Below are 24,538 nucleotides of genomic sequence, written 5' to 3' on the forward strand. Positions count from 1 at the left end.
TTCTGACAGGTATGAGATGATACCTCATCGTCATTTTGATTTGCATCTCTCAGATGATTAGTGACTTTGAACATATTTTCATATGTCTCTTGGCTTTCTGTATGTCCATTTTGGAGAAGTGTCTATTTAGGTCCTTTGCCCATTTTTTTTCATTGGACTTTTTATCTTCCTTTTGTTAAGTTGTACGAGTTCCTTATACATTTTGGGGTTTAGGCCCTTATTGGATATAACATTGGCAAATATGTTTTCCCGTGTATGTAGTGGGCTCTGTTGTTTTTTTGTTGATGATTTCTTTTGCTGTGCAGAAGCTTTTTATTTTGATGTAGTCCCATTTGTTTATTTTCTCCTTAGTTTTCATTGCCCTAGGAACTGTATCAATAAAGATTTTGCTATGACATATGTCTGAGATTTTGCTGCCTGTGGATTTTTCTAAGATTTTTATGGTTTCCCATCTTATGTTTAAGTCCTTTATCCATTTTGAGTTTATTTTTGTGTATGGTATAAGTTGGTGGTTAAGCTTCATTTTTTTTTTTTTTGCATGTATCTGTCCAATTTTCCTAGCACCATTTATTGAAGAGACCATCTTAACTCCATTGTGTGCTCTTGCCTCCTTTGTCAAATATTAATTGAGCATAATGGCTTGGGTTGATTTCTGGGTTCTCTGTTCTGTTCCATTGGTCTATGTCTTTTCTTGTGCCAATCCCAAGCAGTTTTGAGAACAGTGGCTTTGTAATATAGCTTGATATCTGAAAGAAATAACAAAACAAAAAACCCCCCAAAAAACTGGGGGCAGTATTTTGTGTTTGATAAAACATAATAATGCCCTTTTAACCCCTGCTCTGTTCAACCTCAAGGTCATGTTTCTATCAAATCCTTCACAAAAGGCAATTTCATCGCTGTTCAAACCCTTTACTTACATTTTCTAAAAATTGTAGGGTGGTTTGAAAACAGTGCAAAGGTGGATTAATTAAAATTCCCCCTCCTACCCATTTTTGTAACAGCTCTTTCTGCCCTGAATCCCACTGGGCCTTTTGGCTGTTTCTGCCTCCACAAAGCTTTTCTCTATTCTAGCTTCTTGCTTTCTTCTTCTTTTAAAAAAGATATTTATTGATTTTAGAGAGGAAAGGAGAAAGAGTTGGAAACATCAGTGATGAGAAAGAATCATTGATTGGTTGCTTCCTGCACGCCCCACACTGGGGATTGAGCCTGCAACCTGGACATGTGTCCTGAGCAGGAATTAAACTGTGACCTCCTGGTTCATAGGTCAACACTCAAACCCTGAGCCATGCTGGCCAGGCTACTTGCTCCTTTTTTTGCTGGACTGGGGTTGAGGGTCAGGGACACTGAGCACTTCTACACATGCTTGTCTTATTACCTAGATAAAATGCTATTGTCATGTCTGACTTGGTAAAGTAAGCAATAAGTGACATTGTGAAATTGTAGAAAATGAATAAAGCAGAGGGGAAAACAGGAACATAATCCGACCACCTCCAAATGTTCCTGTTAAGATTTTGATATATGTGTTTCTAAGTTTTTCTTCATGTGTAGACATATTTTTTTACATTTCTAAGATAAGAAAGCAGGATCAAACTGTTTAACATTTTGTTTTTAATTCTGAAGTATGTTTTCAACACCTAAAGTTATTTTTTGTCTGTTGGTTGGTTTTTATTATTGCTGTCATTTTACTTTTATAGCTTTTTCCCTAGTGTAGTGAACTAGTACGTGTTTGTGTTAGACTTATAGCCCCAAATTCTCACTATTGAACTCTAGTTTAGGAACTAATTAGTAATGAGTTCCTGCTGAGGGGATAAAGTATTTTGTTTTGTTTTTATTCTTGGATAGCAGTGTGACTTGGGGCTCAGTAATGGTCCAAGACTCATAAATCCCTCATTTCCTGTTAACTGTGTTCCCTAAGTCACATTCTCACCATTTTACTGGAAAAGGAGAAGTTATTTCTGGTCAAATGGAACTATATTCAATCTCGAATCTGGATTTCCCTCGGGAAAGCAGAGTCCTGCTGAAAGCAGCATTCTGGCATCCTCAAGTGGCCACCTGCATATTCCCTCCCCCATCCTCCCCTTCCTTTGTGAACCAAAGGCAGGAGTTCCTGTTGCTGCATGTGGAGCATTAGTTAGGATATTCTGAATATCCCCCCTTCTACCCTTCCCCCCCTTAAAGACCGCCACTCACATTGTCCTCCTGCCTTCCTGTGTTTCTGTGGGGGTCACATTTCCCCCTTTCAGTGTATTTAATGTTCACCCCATTTTCAGATCTTTTAGAAAGTCGAAGGGAAGATTGGTTCTTATGGAAGACACTTCCAAAATATTGATTCTCATCACCTATACATTTTGGGGGGCAGTCACTGATGACAACGATGTCTTCGGGAATTTGCCCCCCCTCCCCTCCCCCCCAGGAGGTGCTCAATGAATGACTGATAGGTGATGAATTCTAGCATTTAAAGTAACGTCTCAACTTCGGAGGTGATGCTGTTGGAACTGAAGCCTGGAGGATGAAAAGGATCTGCTAGGAAGCCTGATCAATTAGGTCAATTAGTGCTGATTGAATGGGTTAGGAAATATATACTTGGGAGTTTTCTATAAATGTGTGCCTCATTGCATGCTGTTTTATTCCTTCAATATTGTGATCAGCTTCCCATTTGTTAGAAATTCTTAAAAGTGATTTTTTCAAGTGGCTATAACATTTCATCATATAGCTAGACCACATTTTCTTTTCTATATAGTTTTCAAAACTTTTGCTGTTATAAAAGGAACGAGTGAACATCTTCAGGCAACTTAGTGCCCACTAAGATTTTCAAGTCTTCAGTGACTGGGAGTCATTTGATGCCACTGTCCTCCTAGAAAGGGATCGTATGAACACTATTGGGCAATTGCTTTATATGACAAAGGAAGTTGCTTTCTTCCTTACTTAACCAGTTCATGCCATCCTGTATGCCATACTGATGACTTTCAATTCTGCTTGAGTTCAATACAGAGTTTAGGCACAAGGGGGAGATCCTTTAGCGGCTGGATTTTTCTTTTGTGCCATTTACTACAGAGATTTCAGCAAGAAGAGCTGGCAGAGTGTCATTTTCATTGTTGACTGCACACATTCCTGTGGTTTCAACTTTCAAATCGTTATGCTGGAGCCAGGGTTCTGGTAAAACACAGGTCAAAGACAATACAATTGTGTTCTCATGTTTTTGTTGGCTGAATTTTTTTTTTGTATGTATGATACAACAAAAGATTGAAGTGGTTTATTGTAGAGGTATATCAAAACACGTGAATTTGGAAGCAAAATTAAAATTCAGGAAGAATGGAAAAAAGAAATAGCACTGTAACAATGTAGAAAAGTCACACAAGAAAAAACTTAGTAAGAAAATAAAAATGATTTCTTTCTAGTCCAGCCAGTGTGGCTAAGGGGTTCAGCACTGACCTATGAGCCAGGAGGTCATGGTTCCATTCCCAGACAGAACACATGCCTGGGTTGTGATCGTCATACCCAGTGTGGGGTGTGCAGGAGGCAGCCAATCAATGATTCTCTTTCATCATTGATGTTTCTGTTTCTCCCTCTCCCTTCCTCTCCGAAACCAATAAAAATATACACAGTTTTGAAAGATTTCTTTGTATTTGCTTATAATTTGTGCTTGAAGGAAAGAAGCTATACTATCTTTGTTTCCTTATTTTGTAAATTTTAATACAGCAAATTAATTTCTACTGCGATTGAAAAAGTTTAAAGGAACCAATATTCCAATTCTATCGCACATTTAAGAAGGGTACAAATTGAGCTTGGTTTGTCTCCAACAGAGAGATTCTACTGGTGTCCAAGGCAGTCAGCAGACAGAATCCAGGTGGCGTGAAAAGTTGGGTGGGCAACAACATGTCATCTTTATTTTTATGAATATGGAATTGAAATTTAGTATTTCCTTTCATTTTGAATATGGGCCACGAACCTCAGCAATATTAGCTGTACCTGTACCTTGTCACTTGGAGTTGTAACCACAGATCTTTTTTTCATAAGATGTCATAGTTGTTTCAGCTTTTTTTTTTTATCACTGCCAAAAATTTAGATATCTTATTTGGAGAAGTTTGTGGCATGAAAGCAAGTAAAGAACACCTTTTACTTTTCTCAATTTCTTTCAATTTTCCTCCTTTTCACAAAGTTGGTGAAAGGCATGTTAGGTTTATTTTTATTTTTTTTATTTTTTGCAGGAAAGAGAAGACACTTTATACTATCCTTCTCTTTCCATCTCACACTTCACTTAATACCGATGGGCACTTAGGCTGTTACCAAATCTTAGCTATTGTAAATTGTGCTGCTATGAACATAACGGTGCATATATCCTTTCTGATTGGTGATTCTATTTTTTGAGATATATTCCTAGAAGTGGAATTACTGGATCAAATGGGAGTTCCATTTTTAATTTTTCAAGTAAACTCCATGCTGTTCTCCACAGTGGCTGCACCAGTCTGCATTCCTACCAGCAGTGCAGGAGAGTTCCTTTTTCTCTGCATCCTCATCAGTATTTGTTGTTTGTTGAGTTGTTGATGATAGCCATTCTTACAGGTGTGAGATGGTACCTCATTGTCGTTTTGATTTGCATCTCTCGGATGATTAGTGACTTGGAGCATGTTTTCATATATGTCTTGGCTTTAATAATGTCCTTTTTGGAAAAGCAGGCTCAATATTAAGTGCTTTACTCATAATGTGGCATAATATCCTCATAAAAATCCTGAAAGCAAATTTTTTATTCCATTAAGCATATAAAAACACTGAGTCTGGGTCATTGACTCAACTAGTCAGTGACAGAGCCAAAGCTTAAATTTCTATCTGCTGGACTCCAAAACTCAAGTTATGGCTTTTATTTGAAATTACTATGTCATTAGCATAACTTATAACCATGTAATTAAATTTTTTTTAAAAAATGAGTAAATTTACTATCAATGGACACGTGAGCCCTCAGATTATGTGGATAATAAGCTGTATTATGAGTTAATAAATATTTTGAAGTCTCTGTAGAAGAAAATATCAATTTTATGCTTTATTTTTAAAAATATATTTTTATTGATTTCAGAAATGAAGGGAGGGAGGGAGGGAGAGAGAGAGAGAAAGAGAGAGAGAGAGAGAGAAAGAGAGAAACATCAATGATAAGAGAGAATCATTGATTGGCTGCCTCCCGCATGCCCCACCCTGGGGATTGAGCCCCAAACTCAGGCAAGTGCCCTGACCAGGAATCAAATCATGACCTGGTTCATAGGTCGACATTCAACCAGAGTCATGCCAGCCGGGCACAACTTTATGCTTTAAAATGATTTGGGATGGGGGCAGCTGAGAATATATTATTTTCTGTATCATTTATTTCCTATCATTGGCACATATGATCTCATGGAATTTTACAGTAGGCTGAACACCACATTGAGAGAAGAAGTCTTCTGCAAAACCTTTGATGTAGAGGGCTGAGCATCAGCAAACCCAGGAATGAAAGGATGCCTCTTATGTTTCATGCCACCAACCAGCTGAAAAATAGTGGGTAGTTATTTCAAAAGGAAATTATTCTTGAGAACAGATGGAAGTGATTTGACAAGAATGAACTGGCTTATTCTTCTAACCAAAAATTGTTTTTCTGTCTTGGTGCAATCTAAGATTTGTTCATATAAATGATTACCCTTCTTGCCCAATCTTTGATAGCATTACTGATAAGTCATTTAAACTTAAACGAGGCACATTTTTATATTAATCTGTAAAAGTATGCTTTAATTCTATATTTCTAGTTTCTTTCTCATCAGTTCCCAAATGGAATGTGATTTGAATGGCTAAAACCCTAATAATGGAATCTTAGAGAAGACCCATCAGTGACTGTCCATTATTGAGGTAAGTTCTTGTTCAAAGAGTTGGTACCATGGGTGAGGGATATGAATTTCACTTCCAGCTCTATTACTAATTAACTACACAATTTTTAGCTAGGTGTTCAATTATTCTGCTACATAATGTCCTTATACATAAGCGGAAACTCACTTTTAGCTCTGTCACTGATCTAATTTCATGATCTAATTGTGTGTGTTTGGTTTTTTGCCATACACCAAGAGAGGTAATCTTATTTATTCTTCTGGCACAAGAGTTGGTATTTTGCCTTTATAGAAAATTCTACTTCCTTCTTTCTACTTTGTTTAGTCATTTTTTTCTTCATGGAAAACTCTAGTTTTCCTCTATATTAATCTCTACTTAACCCATTGAAAGATTGGCTGATTTCTCTTGTGATTCTGATGTATAAGATGATGATCCCTGCCTCTTTTTGCTGATACTTTAATTTTATTTTAAAAAGCCATACAAAAGTACTATAGAGCAAGTACATTTAAAAGCTATTTTTTTTTTTAGGTAACGTTTGGCCTAACCCCTCAATCATCTTTTGAAGAAACAGTGTACTTGGCTTCCTGTATAGTTTCCTGTGCCCCCACCCCAAACTCCTGGCACCATACATCAGTTGTTTATGCTTATAGTTTTGTCCTTTCCAAAATGTCTTAGAAATGAAATCATACAATACACATCTTTGGAGATCGGCTTTTTTCACTCAGCGTAATGCCTTTGAGAGTCATCCATGTTACTGTGCGTATCAGTATTTCAAGAGACTCTGAGCCAGGAAATAAGGCTGTAAAAATGAGCCATGGCTTGAGAATGTTGGGACCTAAATGTTTTTGAGCTGGAAATGATCAGTTTCTACAAATTCTCAGGGGAATTCATTATTTTATTTGTTTTACAATTATTTACTGAGCAACAGTTATGTCTTAGGTACTGTGTTCAGTGTTTGGGATATAGTAATGAACAAACTAAAAATCCATCCTCCAGGAGCTTACAGGCCAATGAGGGGAAACCAACAAGTCCGTGAAAGATTTTCTGTCAGGAAGTGATGTGTCCTGGGGAGGAGAGTGGGGGAAGAAGAGGCTGTTTTAGACAGAGTAGCCAGGGAAAGCCACTTCAGCAGGTCAGATTTTATTACAGAGCAGAATAAAGTACACGAAGCAGCCATCTGGAAAGTGAGAGAGCCAGCCATAGGGAAATATGGGTGTGAAGGGCCCTGGAGTGGGCACGTGCTCGCCATATTTTAGGCAAAACAAGGAGGTGTAGACAGAGCGCTGGGGAGACTGGCCAGGTCAGGGGGTTCTTGAGGACCATGGAAAGGACTTGGAGTTTTTATTCCAGGGAAGCCTTTCCCAACCTACCAGTATCATCAGGTACTTCCATATGGTAATTGTGGCTTGTTTATCGAGTGAAATGAAGGCCATATGCACTCATACACCGGCGTGCGGAGTCAGTGCCGAGACCTACAGACAGGATAAGCTGTGTACTTGGCTTTCTGTATCTTGCTTCTTCCTTTTCTTTCTTTTTTATTAGAGGTAGTTTTATAGACCAAGGGAATTTATGGCTAGTCATGCAAGCTTATAAAGAGGGTATTTTAATTGGGGTCAGTGAATCAGCACAAGATTAAATCTCTTTCCAGAAATTAGACTCTTTTGGTGATGATGTCAAGAGAGGAGTAGATGAGGATCACTTATAGGTCTGTATAGGGTTGGCTCAACCTCAGTTAGTCATAAAAGGTAGCCTGGTCTGAGTCAAGAAAGCCACTGCAGTGTTTTTGAAGACTTTGGTGAAAACCTCAGTGGGCACTTAGAATCAGCCCCAAGAAGCCAAAGCAGTGCCTGAGGAACAGTCTTCCCTCTCAACTTCCACAGACTTTTTTTTTAATTTTATTTTATTTTAACAAGGATTATTTGTTGCTTTTTGAAAGAAAGTTGGCATCATTTGAAAAGAAACCTAAAGCATGTCTAAAGTGGGGTTAGGAAAATCCCACACTCCCCCACCCAAAGCCATAAGACTTTCCAAAATAATAAAGACATTTAAAAGATCCAAAAGAAGCTCGGTGTTGCTTAATTTAGAAGCCGCATTTGCTTTTGAAAGTTGATTTTAATGGAATGTTTGGCAAATTATCATATTTTGGGGTGGAATTTTTAACATTGGTCCTTCAAAAACTCCAACTTGTGGGAGCAAAAACGAACGTTGGAAAAAAAAAGAAAGCCTTTATTTTTCAGCTCTGCCTTAGAGTAGTCCTGCCTGGACATACCGTGACCTCAGGGGCCCCTGGACCTCTGCTCTTGAACACCCCCATACGTCCTGGGAATGGATGCAGTGGATTCTGAGTGAAGACCACGTCCCTGGGGGTGACTTCGTGGCCACAGGCTTGCAGGCATTGAGGGTGGAACCTTGCTCTTAAAAGAGTGGAAGGTATACTCTTAATTTGGGTGAGAAATAAAGCTATCACAAATGGACAAGCCATTAACATTTGAGGCCCATCACTTTCCCCCGAGCCTCCATTGTGCAATGGCCTCACCTGCGATTACATTCTTTTTTGGTGTGTGCTCAGGTATTCGGTGAAGCACAGTGCTGCCGTGGCTGGGAAATAGTGTCTTTCCAAGGTGTTTGCATGTCTCTGCTTTGGTTTAATCAAAGGAGGCCAATTGGTTCCTAAGTTCTTGGAGATGAGGCAGCTCTGTTGATTCCGGTGATCACCTGCACCTCCTTTCTCACATTCTCATTTTCTGAAGGTATGGAAAATGCTTTAAGAATTTGTTCTCATATGCTGAGTAGTCAAAAAAAAACAACAAAAAAACCCCAAAAAACTTTTTAAAGCCGATGATCTTCAAAAGTTTTGAGTAACTTAGAATAAGAGTAAACACTTTTCGAATCCTTCTTTGTAGTGTCTTGTGCAGGAATGTTCTTTTCCATGTTGCAAATATAATGCTAATAGCTAACACTTCTGTACACACTTTGTTCCAGATTCTGTACTAGGCACTTTACATGCATTGACGCATGCAATCCTTGCACCCACTGCAGGGGTAGAGAGCTGTTACTACCTCTGTCGTACAGATGGGGAAACAGGCCCAGGAGGTGGACAGATTTTCTCAGGATCACAAGGCGAGGAAGTGGCAAAGCCGGGATTTCACTCCAGGCCGCCTGGCTCCCGGATCCGGCCATTTAACCCCTGTTTGAAGGCCTCCACGTCCAGGGATAAGTTCAAGGCCTTCTAGTATTTCTTAAAAAGGACAAGCTCTCTCACCGAAATAGTCAATACTATTTTGTGTTAGTGTAAGGTGCACATCAGAGTGGTTAGGCAATCATGTACTTTAGCAAGTGTCCCTGCTGTGTTTCCAGTACCCATCTGGCACCACGGGTTGGCTTTTGACTGGGAAAAAGCTGCCATCATGTATCAGTTCTAACTTTTCAGTAATATATCTAATGAAGTGATACAGCAGTGATATTCTTTCAATATTGTAAACCTCTTTTTAAAGATTATATTGCTTTATGATCACCACAAATACTTTTGTAGCATTATGGCTTCATTTTTCTTCAAACGATTTCATAATCTCTTTGATGCTTCTGAAGGTATTATGCACAATGAATTTTGACCCCTGCCTCTTTTTGCTGATACTATTAATTTTATTTAAAAAACCACACCAAAGTACTATAGGGTAAATACATCTAAAAGTTATTATTATTGGTTTCAAGTAACATTTGGCCTGCTTTTGAATGCATGATACATTCTGCAAATCTTTGAACTTATTTTTACTCTTTCCTTTATTTTTTCATCACGAAAGACTTTCGGATATAGAATAAAAAATACTAGGAGGCAAAAAAAAACAAAAACAAGATTTATAGATTCCCCCCCCAGCATTCTGTCATGTGTAACAAATTTCCAAAACATTTCACTGGTAAGGAGTTTTGGAAAATCTATTTTTAATTCAGGTGGATAGTTTTGAATAAGAATATATAATTAAAAAACATAATGGTCACATACCTGAATTGGTTGGAAGTGCATTTGCATTTGGCTTATCCGATTTAATCACCGCATTATTAAATATTAGTCTTTTAATGGCAGTTGTCACAATGAAAATATTTGTAGATTTAAACTTGGAAGTCAAAGACACCAACCATTCTGTGTAATAAACAAACAGTAGATCATACAAACTGCAATAAGAATGTCAAGTTTAATCAGTGACTGGTTGCCATGGAATGCAGAAGATCTTTGTTATTCATAGTAGTTATGTTCTATAAAGTTGCTTCAAACACTACATTAGCAAATCCTGAACCATTGCTGCTGGGGGAGATACAGTGTTCGCCTTTGGCCCCAGCATTTTCATTAACTGATCAATATAGAACCTTGTTCTATGTGCATTTCTGTTCAAAGACACTTTGTTTAATATTTATTGTAGGTTCAATAACATTGAACTCACAGCCTACAGCACTAAACCCAGGCCTCGGTGCAGCTTACCTAACACACCATCTTCTCCATGAGACACACCGCAGCCTTATTATGCTTAGGAACACTAGTCAGAACTTCAGCACTAAGAAAGGAGTCATTTTAAACTGAAATATATTAGAGGCCCGGTGCCCTGAAAAAGCACAAAAGTGCAAAAAAAGAAGTTGCGCTTAATTGACCTTGAACCAGACACTTGTTTACAGTAGAAACTGAAACCAGAGGCAGAGTGTTGCCTTGTGGGACCTCAGCTGGGGCCGTGATGTCGGTGAATTCACAGGTATGGAATTCACAAAGATATGTGCTGATCAGTGTGTCAGAAAACCATTTTTTTTAAAAATTAGAAACTCAAGTTCTATTTTATTAACTTTTTAATTACAGTTGACATTCTATATTAGTTTCAGGTGTACAGCGCAGTGGTTAGACATTTATATAACTTACAAAGTGAACCCCTGATGAGTCTCGCATCCACCTGGCACTATACGTAGTTATTACAGTATTAGTGGCTATATTTCCTAAGCCGTGGCTATTTTATAACTGCCAATTTGTATTTCATCTTTTCCCCTTTTTTACCCAACCGCTCAACACCCGTCCCATCTGGTGACTGTCAGTTTGTTCTCTGTATCTATGAGTTCATTTCTGTTTTGTTTTTTAGATTCCATATGAGTTCATTTCTGTTTTGTTTTTTAGATTCCATTTTTAGGTGAAATCTTATGATATTTGTCTTTCTCTGTCTGATTTATTTCACTTAGCACAATACCCTTTAGGTCCATCCATGTTGTCATAAATGATATTTCATTCTTCTTATGCTGAGTAATAGTCCTGGTATATATGTAGCACCACAGCTTTTTTTAGCCACTTGCCTATTGATGGGCACTTGGGCTGCTTCCATAGCTTGGCTATTATAAAAAATGCTACAGTGAACATGGGGAAGCATATATCTTTTTGAATTAGTGTTTTGGATTTCTTCAGATAAATACCCAGAAGTGGGATTGCTGAGTCATATGGTAGTTCTATTTTTAATATTTTGAGGAACCTCCGTACTGTTTCCTATAGCGGCTGCACCAATTTGCAGTCCCACCAACAGTGCCCGAAGGTTCCCTTTTCTCCACATCCTTGCCTACTTTTTCCTACTTCATAAATCCAAGCAACTGGTATACACTGAGTGGCCAGATTATTATGGCTCTGGAAACACAATAATTGGCCACTCAGTGTATATCCTATATAATAAAAGGCTAATAATTGCCCCCTCTACCAGGAGTTCGACCAGCAGGCAGGCTGACCAACTGCCCATGTCCCCTCTCCCTGGCTAGTCTGGTTGGACCCTACCCATGCACTAATTCATGCACCGGTCCTCTAATATATATATATATATGCACACATACACACACACTGAGTGGCCATATTATTATGCGTTCAGAGATCATAATAATCTGGCCAATCAGTGTATATCGAACCTTTTAGAAGAGGCATTTTAGTCCTATTAGTTGAAAAAATGTCATAATAGTGTACAAATCCCACATCTTCGAAAATCAACAAAAGTGTAATAAATATACAAAGAAATTTCAAAATAGCAAAAAAAAAAAAGTATTGTGAATGGTGGCCTTTGAAATGCAGTGCGTGTGTGCAGGGCACCACCTGACCAATCCTCTCTGGCAGTCTGGACTGAGCATAGGCTGCACAGGGGAAGCACCCGGCCGAGCGGATGGCTTCAGTGTTTGAGACACACTGGCAGTGTGATAACATCAATAACCAAGAACTTGGAGGCCTCACGTGAAAGCCCTGTACTGCCATTTATATGGTGTGAACATGAGCAAGCTCCCTCGCTGAACTGTAGTTTTCAATCTGTAATAAAAGGATAATAATATCCACCCCAAAGGGTTGATTTGAGGAGGAAAAAGTAATATCCTCTGAAAATTATTTTTAAAAAAGTGAGGTCTATGATGTTAAGATTTTTCCCTCTTTCCCAATAAACGGTGGGATTTACTTAAAAGTTTTAGAACGGGGAAGTAATCTGAACAGGTTTAGAAGAACAACTCTTGCATGGTTTGAAAATAGATTAGCCAGCTGTGAGGGGACTTGGAGGGAGGAGGAATCGAGGACGGCCTTTAGGGCACTTGCCTCACCTCAGACTTTCCATAATCCTCCCAATTAGTGATTTCTTGGTTTTGTTTTGTTTTTGAAGAGACACATGGGGAGGTGGTGGTTCTGGCAGTTTGCCAGAAAGTGTTTTCTCCCCTTGGAATAGAAAAATATTAACATCGATTGTCCAGTTAATCCCTCTAACTTTTCCCTAAAATATCAATTTACCTGAAAATTTACAACTGAAAGATTACTTCAGTAAGGCTATGAAGGATGGCATTTATATACAACAAATCTTTTTGACTAGTTGAGGAAAATATAGATGAAAACTTGAATTTAAAGTGAAATAAAGTCCAGAAAATATATATTTTCATGAATGTTTTTCAGGAAATTATATTTACTCAGCTAAAATATGTTTAAAGTACTTTCCATTTTCGATAAGGATTTTGCTCTTGAAAAGAACAACCTGTAATTTAACAATGAAACCCAAGGTCCTTGAGTTGGTTATTTTCCATAAAGCCAGGTTTCTCTAAACTTAATTAGCCTAGAGTAAAATTATTAAATGGATCACACTTATTTTAGGTATAAAATCTACTGGAAACAGTCAGATGTATGGGGAAATAAAAGAAATTAGACATTAAATTTACGAAGATTTTTGGAGGTGACATTGGTAAATTGTTTTGCAACTAGCTGTGTTGTCATGTTAGAACAAATAAAGAATGGGATTTGTTCTAGGACGTATTGATCAAACCAAACCATTGCTAAAGACTCTTTTGTTCAAGAGACCAAATAGAGATCAGCAAAACTCCTGCACCAAGTCCAAGCGAGGGTTGAGAGTGGCTCTCAGGACCCTTCAGTGCTGGCTCAGTTACAGAAGAGTCGAGTTTGGTGGTCTCTATTTCACCCAAGAATCTTCCGTTAGACAACGAAAGCGGTTGTTTGCTGTCTTTGGCAGCATTTCATTCAGCTGCTAAGGACAATATGTTGGTCCAACACAGTCGCCTAAAACCATCTGTAGACAACTAAAAGGCCATAGGAGCGGTTTCAGTGGCAGGTTTCTAAGTAAAGGTAAAAGCCCCCAAAGGTGTTACCATAGTCTAGGTTTTCTTATGAGAAACATGTATATTGGCAAGACAGACAAGCAAACAAGCCCCGAAATAAAAGCCCCAGGGCCAGAAGGGACCCCCAGATCCTCAGGAGGCATTTTCATCCGGTCTCAGATATGTTTGTTTAACACACATGTCTGCAAGCTAGCTTCATAGCCATATTTCAGGACAAAATTTAACACAATAGCAGAACGAGCTGGAAATTCTGGTTTCAGCTGGATATGCGCAGGGTTCCCCGTTCCCAAACTGCAAAATGTGTTTGCTTTCCCCTATCAGCGCCTCAGATTAAATCTGTCCCAAACTGAACTCTCTCCTCTGTCTCCGCTGTTTGTCTCCTCGCTGCCTCTCGGGCCTCAGCAGCCTCCAGCCCTGCTCGCTCCCCTCGGGCCCGCATTCATAGTGCTGCTCTTCAGATGCTTGGCCAGCAGAGAGTCCCTGCACCCCGGGTCCACACTCAGCCTGGCATCCAACGAGGGACACCCCTCTTCCGTAAAGAAGTAGTTATGGGAGGTGTATTCGGTCCCACGGCGGCTAGCTTCCTGTCTTTGGTGTCATTATAAAGAACAATGAAAGTCTGAACTCTGAGGTATTATGGATCATAATAAGTTGCCCACACCTGCGGGTTGTGGAGAGACCTGGCTGGAGCATTGTTGTGCATTTTTCCTTCCCTCCCTTGCTTACACTGTCATCATACTCAGGGTTTTCCCACTGCCAGCCTGTGGGAAAACCCACTACCACCATAGTTCAGGCTAGTCCCACATTGTAGTCCCCTCTGGGGTCCGTTCAGACATACACCCACTCCCAGAGTGCTCCTTCTCCACTCTCCCAGGCACACCACCAGCCACCGCCTTGAAGAGTCACTTGGCTTCTGTCTTAACATCCCCCGAAGTTCAAAGGCATCTGGGCAGGAGTCAGGCCAGTCACTTTTTCTGTTCCTACTCACCCCGAAGTACACTGCTTTCACCAGAGAAAAAGCTGTTTAACACTGATGAACATTTTTCTCTATCGTGTGTGTCTTCTCAGCTTTATTGAGGTCTAACCGACAAATGAAGTGGTGAGATGTGTAAAATGTGCATAGTGATGGCTGGAGGTGCCCTGTGGGAGGGTTCCTCCCACCCACTTAATGAACACGTCCATCCTCGACGCCGATGTGGTAAGCCTGCCCTGTCGCATGGTCAGTGGCCATGAGGAAGAGTGACCAGGCGGATCCGAGTGACCAGACTCCGCCTCTGTAAATGGAATTCTAATCAAGTTAACAGAGAAGGGCTTTCTCAGGTGGTCCTCACCCAGGTGAAGTGGTTGTGACTTGTCTCCTCTGGTGGTGCCGTCTCATTGGCAATTTAGCAAACTCACTGCCATTCTGCTGCAAGGAAAACTGCAACCTGGGAACATTTACCACAAACCATACTGTTAATGGGAGAGCTATGGAAGTCTTAGTTTCCACTAAGGTAGTTTCCACTAAGGACTTCCTTCTTTTTTCTTTTTTTTAAAATATATTTTATTGATTGTTCACAGAGAGGAAGGGAGAGGGATAAAGAGTTAGAAACATCTATGAAAGAGAAACATTGATCAGCTTCCTCCTGCACATCCCCTACTGGGGATGTGCCCGCAACCAAGGTACATGCCCTTGATCGGAATTGAACCTGGGATCCTTCAGTCCACAGGCCAACGCTCTATCCACTGAGCCAAACCGCTAGGCCTTCTTCCTTCCCTTCCCTTCCCTTCCCTTCCCTTCCCTTCCCTTCCCTTCCCTTCCCTTCCCTTCCCTTCCCTTCCCTTCCCTTCCCTTCCCTTCCCTTCCCTTCCCTTCCTCTCTCTCTCTCTCTTTCTCTCTCTCTCTCTCTTTCTCTCTACCTCTCTCTTTCTATCTACCTCTCTCTCTTTCCCCCTTCCCCCCTCTTTCTTTCTTTTAAAGAACTGCGTGAAATGTAAACATTGAGTTGACTCTGGCTTGGGTAGGTGGCCATGTTGCTGTAAAATCAAAAGCCGTTGTCAAGGCCAAGGCATTCAGACGTACAGTGGATGCTTGTAGGTGACTGCTTGGATGGGATCCAAGAAAAGCTGCCTCCTGTCTGAGTTTGAACCGTGCAAAGGCCTACCAGGGCCGTACAGTCCAGTGAACGTGGGTTCCATCTTCAGCCACAAACTGTGGGGCTGCTCACTGGCTCTGTGCTTGAGTCTTAGGGTCTGGGGTCTGACCCTTACGTTGTCTCAGCGGAGCTGCACACCCTTGGACAATATATGTTCTTTCCCTGTGACCGGTAACTCATCTTACAAAAGGCTTAACCCTAATATCCACTTCATAATCTTGTTTTAGTTAATGAGTTTAGCACAGCTCCTAAGAGAATGCACGTGTTTCAGGAGAGGCCATGGCTGTTAGTAACCATCAGGCCCATTTCCCGCAGCCTCGCTGGGAAAGCTAAGTGAGAGCACCTCCCCAGGAGGCCCCACAACCAGGCGAGCCCGAACCCAACGAAAAAGCACTGCTCTGGGTCCCCAGATCAGCAAGACCTTCAGTCCTCAGCGCCCCTTACCCCCTCCTCCCGCTCCTCCAACCGCACAGGCTGCGGCCCACGAAGCTGGCCCTGGAGCTTGGAGCAGAAGCGCTTGCACACAACAAGTGCTACATAATTGCTCCTCCACCTCCGCGTCCACACGCCCCTGCACCTCCCACGCCTGCACGGCTCACACCGGCCGCCAGCGGGATGGATGCTCAGTGGAGACCACCTCCGCCCGCCGTCCCCGGGCGCCCTGGCGAGTCCGCCCTCAGCCACGCTCGGCCCGGCCGGCCGGGGCCCGGAAGCGAGGAGACACCCCGGGAGGCCCGGGGTCGCCCCCGGGGACGTCTCAGGGGCGGAAGGCGGCGCCCGGTGTGTACCGGTTGCCCCGGGAGACGCGCCGGCGTCGCTCCGGAGTCGGCTGCGCCTGGGCCGGCGGCATGAGCACCGGCCGCGGAGCCCCCGCGGGCCGCCCCGGGCGCCTGCACCCCGCCGGCGCCGCCGCGCCCGCGCCCGAGGTACGGCCGGCGGGGCGGGGTGGGGGGCCCCGCGCGAACTTCGGGGGTTCCCGCCGGCACGTGGGCTGGGGTTGCAGCGGGGGTTCAGGGGCTCATCCTGGGAAGTTGGGTTGGGCCTGGGTCTGTGGAGCGCGTCTGAGCGTAGGTTGTACCGGTTTGCTTCTCTGACCTTTCATTTGAACAGCGTGCCCCTTCCCTATAGACCTTCCCAACCCCCTGTCTCTCCTCTCCCCTCCCCGCCCCATAGCAAATAACACTTTCATTTACCTTGCAGTACTTAGCTACTAAGACATGACTTAGAGCAATTTCTTTAAAATCGAATGGGGCAGGGTTAACCTCAGTCCTGAGCGAGGTCTCTGGTCCTCTTGGTTGCTGATCACCCCAGGCATTTTTAAAAAAAAATATATTTTATTGATTTTTCACAGAGAGGAAGAGAGAGGGATAGAGAGTTAGAAACATCGATGAGAGAGAATCATCAATTGGTTGCCTCTTGCACACACCCCACTGGGGATGTTCCCCCAACCAAGGTACATGCCCTTGACTGGAACTGAACCTGGGACCTTTCAGTCTGCAGGCCGATGCTTTAGCCAAACCGGTCCCGGCGACCCCAGGCATGTTGTTAATTCAGTCGCCATTGGATTCATTTACTCATTAATTCCCCAGGAGGTACCTAGGGTACTTTGCGCGCACACACCCACCCATTCCTGGCTCAGCCTGTGTTATAACACACACACACACACACACACACACACACACATATCCCTGGCTTAGCTACATTATAACACACACACATACACACACACCCATCATACCCATCCCTGGCTTAGCCTGTGTTATAACACACACACACACACACACACACACACACACACACACACACACACGGCTGGCTCAGCCTAGGTTAGCGTCCCCTTCTGGACGTGGCATCAGGATCCCGTCAGGCACAGAGTGTGCCAGTGGTGGCGGCTGGAGAGCGGGGAGCTGTGTTCAGCTGAATTTCTAACGCGGAGATGCCCTCAGCTTAGCCACACTTACCACAGAAATCCCTGGGGACACCCTTACGTTCAAAACATGGAGTGGGTTCTCCAGCATGCTACAGGACTTCCAATATTCTGCTGTGAATGTTGCCTTAGTGTCATCTGCCCTGCGTGCAGATTTCTCTGATTCTTGGCATGTTTGTGGAAAACTAATACTTCTCTTGTACAAATAAACTAATTTTTCTTCCATTTTATATGTGCATATTTTATCCCAATGTGGTGTCCTCTGTGAGTAAAGAATGTTAGCTCATGCATAATTATGTAGTATTTTTATATTATTTACTAGAGGCCTGGTGCATGAAATTCGTGCACAGAGGGGGGATTCCCTCAACTCAGCCCGCACCCTCTCCAATTGGGGAACCCTCTCAGGATGTCCGACTGCCATTTTAGGCCTGATGCCAGGAATTGGGCCTAAACTGGCAGTCAGGCATTCCCTTCACAATCTGGGACCATTGGCTCCTAACTGCTCACCTGCCTGCCTGCCTGATTGCCATTAACTGCTTCTGCATGCCAGCCTGATACCCCTAACTGCTCTCTCCTGCAGGCCGGATGTCGCCCCTAACTGTTCTCCTCTGTTGGCCAATTTGGTCTGATTGGTCAGTTCCTATGCCAGCGTCAAAAGCTTCATCTCCTAAGCAGCCATTGGCTCCCCACAGCACCCAGATTTGGTTCTCATTGGTCGGTTCCTATGCTAGTCAGCGTCAGAAGCTCTGCCTCCTAGGCAGCCATTGGTTCTGCATAGCACCCACCTTTGGTTCTGATTGGTTGGTTCTTATGCCAGTCAGAATCTCCAGGCCTATCACTGGCCTGATCAAAGAGGCAGGGAGAGAAAGAAAAGCCCGGCTGCTGGCGAAAATCAGAAAGAAGGAGAGAGGAAAGTACACTGATGAACAGCTTCCACTGAGTCTGCAGATCAGACCCTGACTCACTTTCTGGGTCTCAGCCACGTAAGCAGTTAGTGTTGGGTCACTAGGCTGCAGCTGGGCAACCCAGAGCTGACTTCCAGATGGTCTGTGTTTGGTCGCACACTAGGCCCCTTCCCAAGCCCCAGGCTCGGTCCCTCTGATGGGTGGTTGGGAGTGATCTGGGTGCCGATGAGGTTCCAGGGACCCAGGTATGTATGCAAATTAACCTCCATCTTTGTTGGATTAATTTGCATACTCACTCTGGCTGTGGGCAGGAGGTATGGTCAATTTACATATTTCTTTATTATTAGGTAAGATATTTGTTTGGAGAACCAATTGAAAGTAAATTACAGGCATCATGCCTAAAAACTCTAATGTATCTTTAAATACTCTAAATACTCTAGTGTATCTTTATCTCTAAATACTCTAGTGTATCTTAAAGACACAATATAATGATCAAATTTAGGATGTTTAACCTTGTTGCAATAATGCCATTTACTGCAAATTCTTTTTTTCATTTCAGGATCAGACTTTGTACTTCATTGTTATGTGTCTTTAGTTTCTGTAAACCTGGAATAGCCAGTCCCGCACCTTTCTTTGTCTTAGATGACACTGGTAGGTTTGCAGAGTCTGGTCACTAGTTTTGTAGACTGTTTTTACCTGATTGTTTCCCATGGTTCAATTTTGGGAAGAGTACTACGTATGTGATGTGGCTTATGAAGTGCATCACTCCGGAAGGCACATGCTGTCAGTTTGTCCCACTGTTGGTGACGTTTCTAATGAGTTCTGTCTGCCAGAGCTTTTCACTGTAAATGTGGAAAAAGGAGTTTTAGCAGTGAATAAGTGACCATGTTGCATAATTTTGTAGTTTCGTATTGATATTTTTAGGACACATTTTACTGCCTGCATAAAGGAAAATATCCACCACACCAAAGATTTCAATTGACCTGGAAGACCTAAATATTATTGAGAATAAAAGTAGAAGCAGAAAGGCCAGCATTGACTACTTTTCCAGGTTGGAAAGTAACTTCACCTGGGACAGTCTTATAAGTCATGTGGGCAAGACAGAAATTTCTCATTATGTGGATGATGAAATTCTTGCTTAATTAGCTAATGATGGAGTGGGGACGTTAGCATCTTTTTTTTTGAAAGTTTAATACTTTTCCTGCCACTCCATGATGCACTGAAAAACATTAAAATTCAAAACAGGGATATATGTAACTCTATGAAGAAGTAAAGTACTGCAGGGACTTATTCTTGGGTTCAAGCAATCTAGTGATATCACTTATCTGTGTGACACCTTGGGTAAAATAATTTCATGTCTCAGAACTTCAGTTTCTTCTGAAAATGGGATCATCATATGTATCACTTAGTGTAGTTTAGGGACTTCACAATTAAATGTAAAGCACCCATAGAGTGACAGAAAAGTGCTTATTAATATTTGCTATTATTATTCTTTAAAAAAATATATATTTTAAAATATATTTTATTGATTTTTTTACAGAGAGGGGGAGAGACAGAGAGTTAGAAACATCAATCAGCTGCCTCCTGTACTCCCCACACTGGGGATGTGCCCACAACCAAGGCACATGTCCCTGACCGGAATCGAGCCTGGGACTCTTCAGTCCGCAGGCTGATGCTCTATCCACTGAGCCAAACTGGTTTTGGCTAAAAATATTTTTTATTGATTTCAGAGAGAAAGGGAGAGAGAGAATCATTGATTGGCTGTCTCCTGCATGCCCCCTACTGGGGATCAAGCCTGTAACCTGGGCATGTGTATTGACAGGGAATTAAACACCAACCTCCTGGTTCATAGGTCTTCAGATAGAGTCACTATAAGGATACAAATTAAATTTCTATTTTATAATAATAAAAATTTTCATTCATAAGAAAGTTGTAGCAATTCTAAATGTATATGCGCATAAAAGTACAGCCCCAAAATATATAAAATAAAAATTGACAGAAGCAAAAATCTATAAAGAGATATAGACAAATTCATAATCAGAGCATAACATTTTTTTTTAACACACTTCAGTTACTATCTGATAGCCAGATAAAAATTTGTAAAGGGAAATAGTAAAAGAGCTAAAAATACAAATGTGGTTAAGCCATGAAAAGTTGGGAATAAGGCTATAAAAATTAAGAGGATGACATGTCCCCCTTGCCCAAGGAGATAAATACCTTTGGACTATGAACTAATAATTATTCCCCCAAAATCCTACGAATTGTGCTTTATTGGTTGGGATTGAACTAGTAATTAGATGTTTTCCCCTCATCTTCCTAAAAAAAAGAATAACATGTTAATTGACGGTACCTTCATGACACCCCTCAGCTAACCAGGAGTGAGTATGCAAATTAACCCAACAAAGATGGGGGTTAATTTGCATATGCAGGCACCGAGTGGCTGGGGGCAGGTGTTCCGCACCACTCCAGCCCTCTGGGCCTGTAGGCAGTGTGGGAAGGCGGGAAGGTGGCTCTGGGCCAGAGTGAAGGCCGGTCGGCAGCCAGGGGAAGGAAGGCCCATTCTTGCACGAATCTTCATGCACCGAGTCACTAGTTTTAAGTAAACAGGGCTTTAAGCTATCCAAAATAAATGATAACCATCTAACCACGAGGAAACATGAGACAAACCCACCTTGCAGGATTTTCTACAAATAAACTCTGCAAAGTGTCAAGGTTGCGACTAGAGGAGACATGACAACTCAGTGCACTGTGGAGTTTAGATGGACTCCTGGGCCAGAAAAAGGACATTAATGGGAAAACTGGTTGGATTTGAATAGGCCTATAATTCAGTTAATAGCATTGTGCCAACATTAATTTCCTGGCTTTCATAAACGTCCCTTAGTCATGTGAGTTATTAACATCAGGGGCCGCTGGAAAGGGTGCAGAAACACCTTGTTCTAATTTTGCAACTTTTCTCTGTCAAAAATTATTTCGATTAAGAAGTTAAAAAATTAATCACCAGCTAATTTTTTACACACCCAATCTTATTTAACTACAACACTTGGTTTGTCTTGGTATTTAATTATTCTTGGACTATCTGGCTTCAGAATGCAGCATGCAAGAAAGCATTCAAAAAACAGGAAGAAGAAAAGAACTTTTGAACACCAACCAGGGAGCAGGCTTTCCTTTGTGTATTTAAAAACAGGTTGTGTGTGATTTACTTAATGTTGCTCAGTACATTGAGTAGCCTTTCCGAAATAATAGTGAAAACTCCTTGGTTTGTACTTGAATTAAGTTGACTAAAGACTTACTTTTTCTGTGTTCAAGGACAACTTAATTTTTTTTTTAATTGAAAAAGGGAGGAACATTTGCTGCACAGGAATTATTTACATTATGTCCTTTACCCAAGGTTTCTTTTTCCTTTGTTTCACTTCCAATTTTTTCTCTTTGAAATTGTTGCCTTGATCTGAGGCAAAGAAGTTCAGATGCATTGCGGAGGTTGACCAGTAGCACTACTCTCTTATATCAGCGCAACTATTGATTATGGTGCCTATAGCTGCGTGTTTAGTGCTGAATAAAATATTTTAAATATTGTTTATAAAAATAAATATTTGAATTCTATTTCCAGGTGACTGAAATAACTGCCTTTTCATTGACTGAATTTACCATGTGATCTTTCCCTCGTGAATCTCCCTGCCAGCTTTGTATGGAAATGTATATTTTAAGCATATTCATGTCATCATAGTCTATCTCAGCGTCTGTGCAAAGCGGAACAATTTAAGACCTTACTATAATGAGCACATTTCCCGAAGTCTCTTACTTCAGAGTAAATGAAATAGGTAGTAGTAGAGAATTCCAAAGGAAGTCTATTTATTACTTGTGTGTTTATTGGTTTATCAACTACAGTTACCATACAATACTATTTTAGTTTCAGGTGTACAACATAGTGATTAGACATTTATAGAACTCATGACATGATCACATCAATAAGTCTAATACCCATCTGATTCCATACATCTTGGAAAAAATTCAGTACCTTATCAAGTGTTTTATAATTGATGAAGTGGAAAAATCCCACTTGGGAAGAGTTTTTAGAATTTTTAATGCATGAAAAGACATCTTAAAGAGGATACTGATGAAAAGGTCTAAACTAATGATCACAGAGGTTTTTGTTTCCACCATTCCTCTCACAGAGCCACTCCATATGAGACAATGCTCCCAGATCTGCATTCATTATTAGCCTTGACACTCCTATACCCAATACCTCCCATGGAGATATAGCCAATATAAATCCTGAAACACTGCTTATCACTTAAAATAGGACCCGAACTTAATTAATCTGCCTGTGCCTTTGTTTGCATCCAGCCTAAGACGTTATCTTGCTAGTGTGAAGAGATTAAAAAAAATACTTCAAAGACCTTTATATTTAATTAAAATAGAAGCTTCTAATCCGACCCAAGTTGTACAACAGTTATGGACTTACAGAAAGCAGGAGGAATCTTCCCAAAGTGGTTGGAGAGAGATTTATGAGTTTTATTCAAGTTAAATTTTTTTGCAATTAACATTAGTTATGGAAATGCAACTCATTACAACAGCCAGACTTACAGGCAGCAATATTGAAGGTCATAAGTAATTCAATTTAGGGAGAAATGATAGTTTTAACATTTAACCAGATATATATGGGACAATAACATAGTGAAGTCAGACAAGCTTTGGCTTGAATTTTGGCTGTGCCATTTCATTCCTTCCTTCATTTATTGCAGAGATATTTACTGATAGTCAGTGGAAACACAACGGTGAACAAAACAGGCCTTTTCCTGCCTCTAGGGACATCATAGCTGGTGGGGGATATAGATATGAAGTATGAATAATCATGCAATTAAAAAAATAGTTATGTTGGTGATTAAAAGAAAGATAAGTGTTGGGGACATGAGAGCAAATAACTCAAGAACCTAATTTAAATAGATTGAGGGTTTAAGAAGGTCAAGTTAAGGACTGAAAGCAGGCCATGTGGTGGCTGGGTGGAGCCAACCAGAGTAAGAGAGGTTAGAGTTGAGATAAGAGAGGAGTTGAGGGGAGGGGCAAGGAGAGGAGGGAAGGAGAGGGGAGAGGAGGAGAGCCAAAAAACACAGCTGTGAGATTTGATCAAATTGCTTATCCTCTTTGAAACGGAGTTTCCTTTTTATGCAATGTGGATAGTAACAACTTCAGGTGGTTGCTCTCAGAATTAAGTGGCATTGCATTTGAATCAGGCTTAATACAGACGAAGCATAATAAATATTTATTACCTGGTGGCTATAAATAATAACATCTTTTTAGAGTTTACGTTCTGGTGCGGTGACAATATCCACCTCAAGAAAGGAAATAAGCAAAGAGAGGCTGATAGTTGTTTAAAGAGCCTTAGAGAAAAATTCCACATTGATGCTAATTTTAGAAACCAGATTATTTATTGCAGTCACAACTGAAGGAAGAGGTAAGACAAAACATCTTATTGTTGCCTGATTAACAAGCAAACTTGAGTGACATATATCAGCAAGGTTACAGAAGAAAGATATGGAAGTCATAGAGTGCAGATTAATGTGGTTTTCCATAGCATACATCTGGCATGTAAAACCTTGAGAACAAGTCTTGCTGTTGGACAAGGGGTGACAAGGACAGGAAGTTTCTAACTCAAAGAAAATTTTCATAGCCAGATACAGAATAATCTATGCAAATAGATAGGAAGGGACCTTTAACGAGGATGAAGGCTTTTAACTTTGGTCCCTTCAAGGTAAATGTTTGATAGCTGTGCTAAGGCTTTCTCCTTATCTGACAAGATGTGGATGAATCATTCATGGCCTTGCCTCCCCCGTGTATCTGGGCCAACTATCTCTAATCTCCTCCAGCATCTTCTAAAGCTCACATCGAAGGTATGTTCTAGGTTGATTTCTAGCCAGGGCTAATTTAAAAAATATGATTATTTTCTATTTATACTTGTCCCAACATGCCTTTGTTTAGCAGTAGTAAGGTATTATTATAATAAAGAAAGTAATGCACAATGATTAATGAGATGTTCAGGAAGGAAACATTTGAATCAGCCAGGTGTTTTTATCTTTAAAAAAAATATATTTTATTTATCTTTACAGAAAGTAAGGGAGAGGGATAGA

At 41.1% G+C, this 24,538-nt stretch overlaps 1 protein-coding gene across 1 annotated transcript in view; it reads left to right on the forward strand.

Moving 5' to 3' along the window:
* Window positions 1-16,413: 16,413 nt before the first annotated feature.
* The window catches only part of CCDC170 (coiled-coil domain containing 170), a 66,734-nt gene continuing 58,609 nt past the window's right edge, over window positions 16,414-24,538 (forward strand). The window contains exon 1 of the mRNA XM_084890182.1: window positions 16,414-16,507. Within this exon, the coding sequence (XP_084746308.1) occupies window positions 16,430-16,507 (78 nt within the window). The 5' untranslated portion in view covers window positions 16,414-16,429. The remainder of the gene's footprint in view (window positions 16,508-24,538) is intronic.

This window comes from Pipistrellus hanaki (genome assembly GCF_964339955.1).
Source record: "Pipistrellus hanaki genome assembly, chromosome: 7".
Lineage (NCBI taxonomy): Eukaryota > Metazoa > Chordata > Mammalia > Chiroptera > Vespertilionidae > Pipistrellus > Pipistrellus hanaki.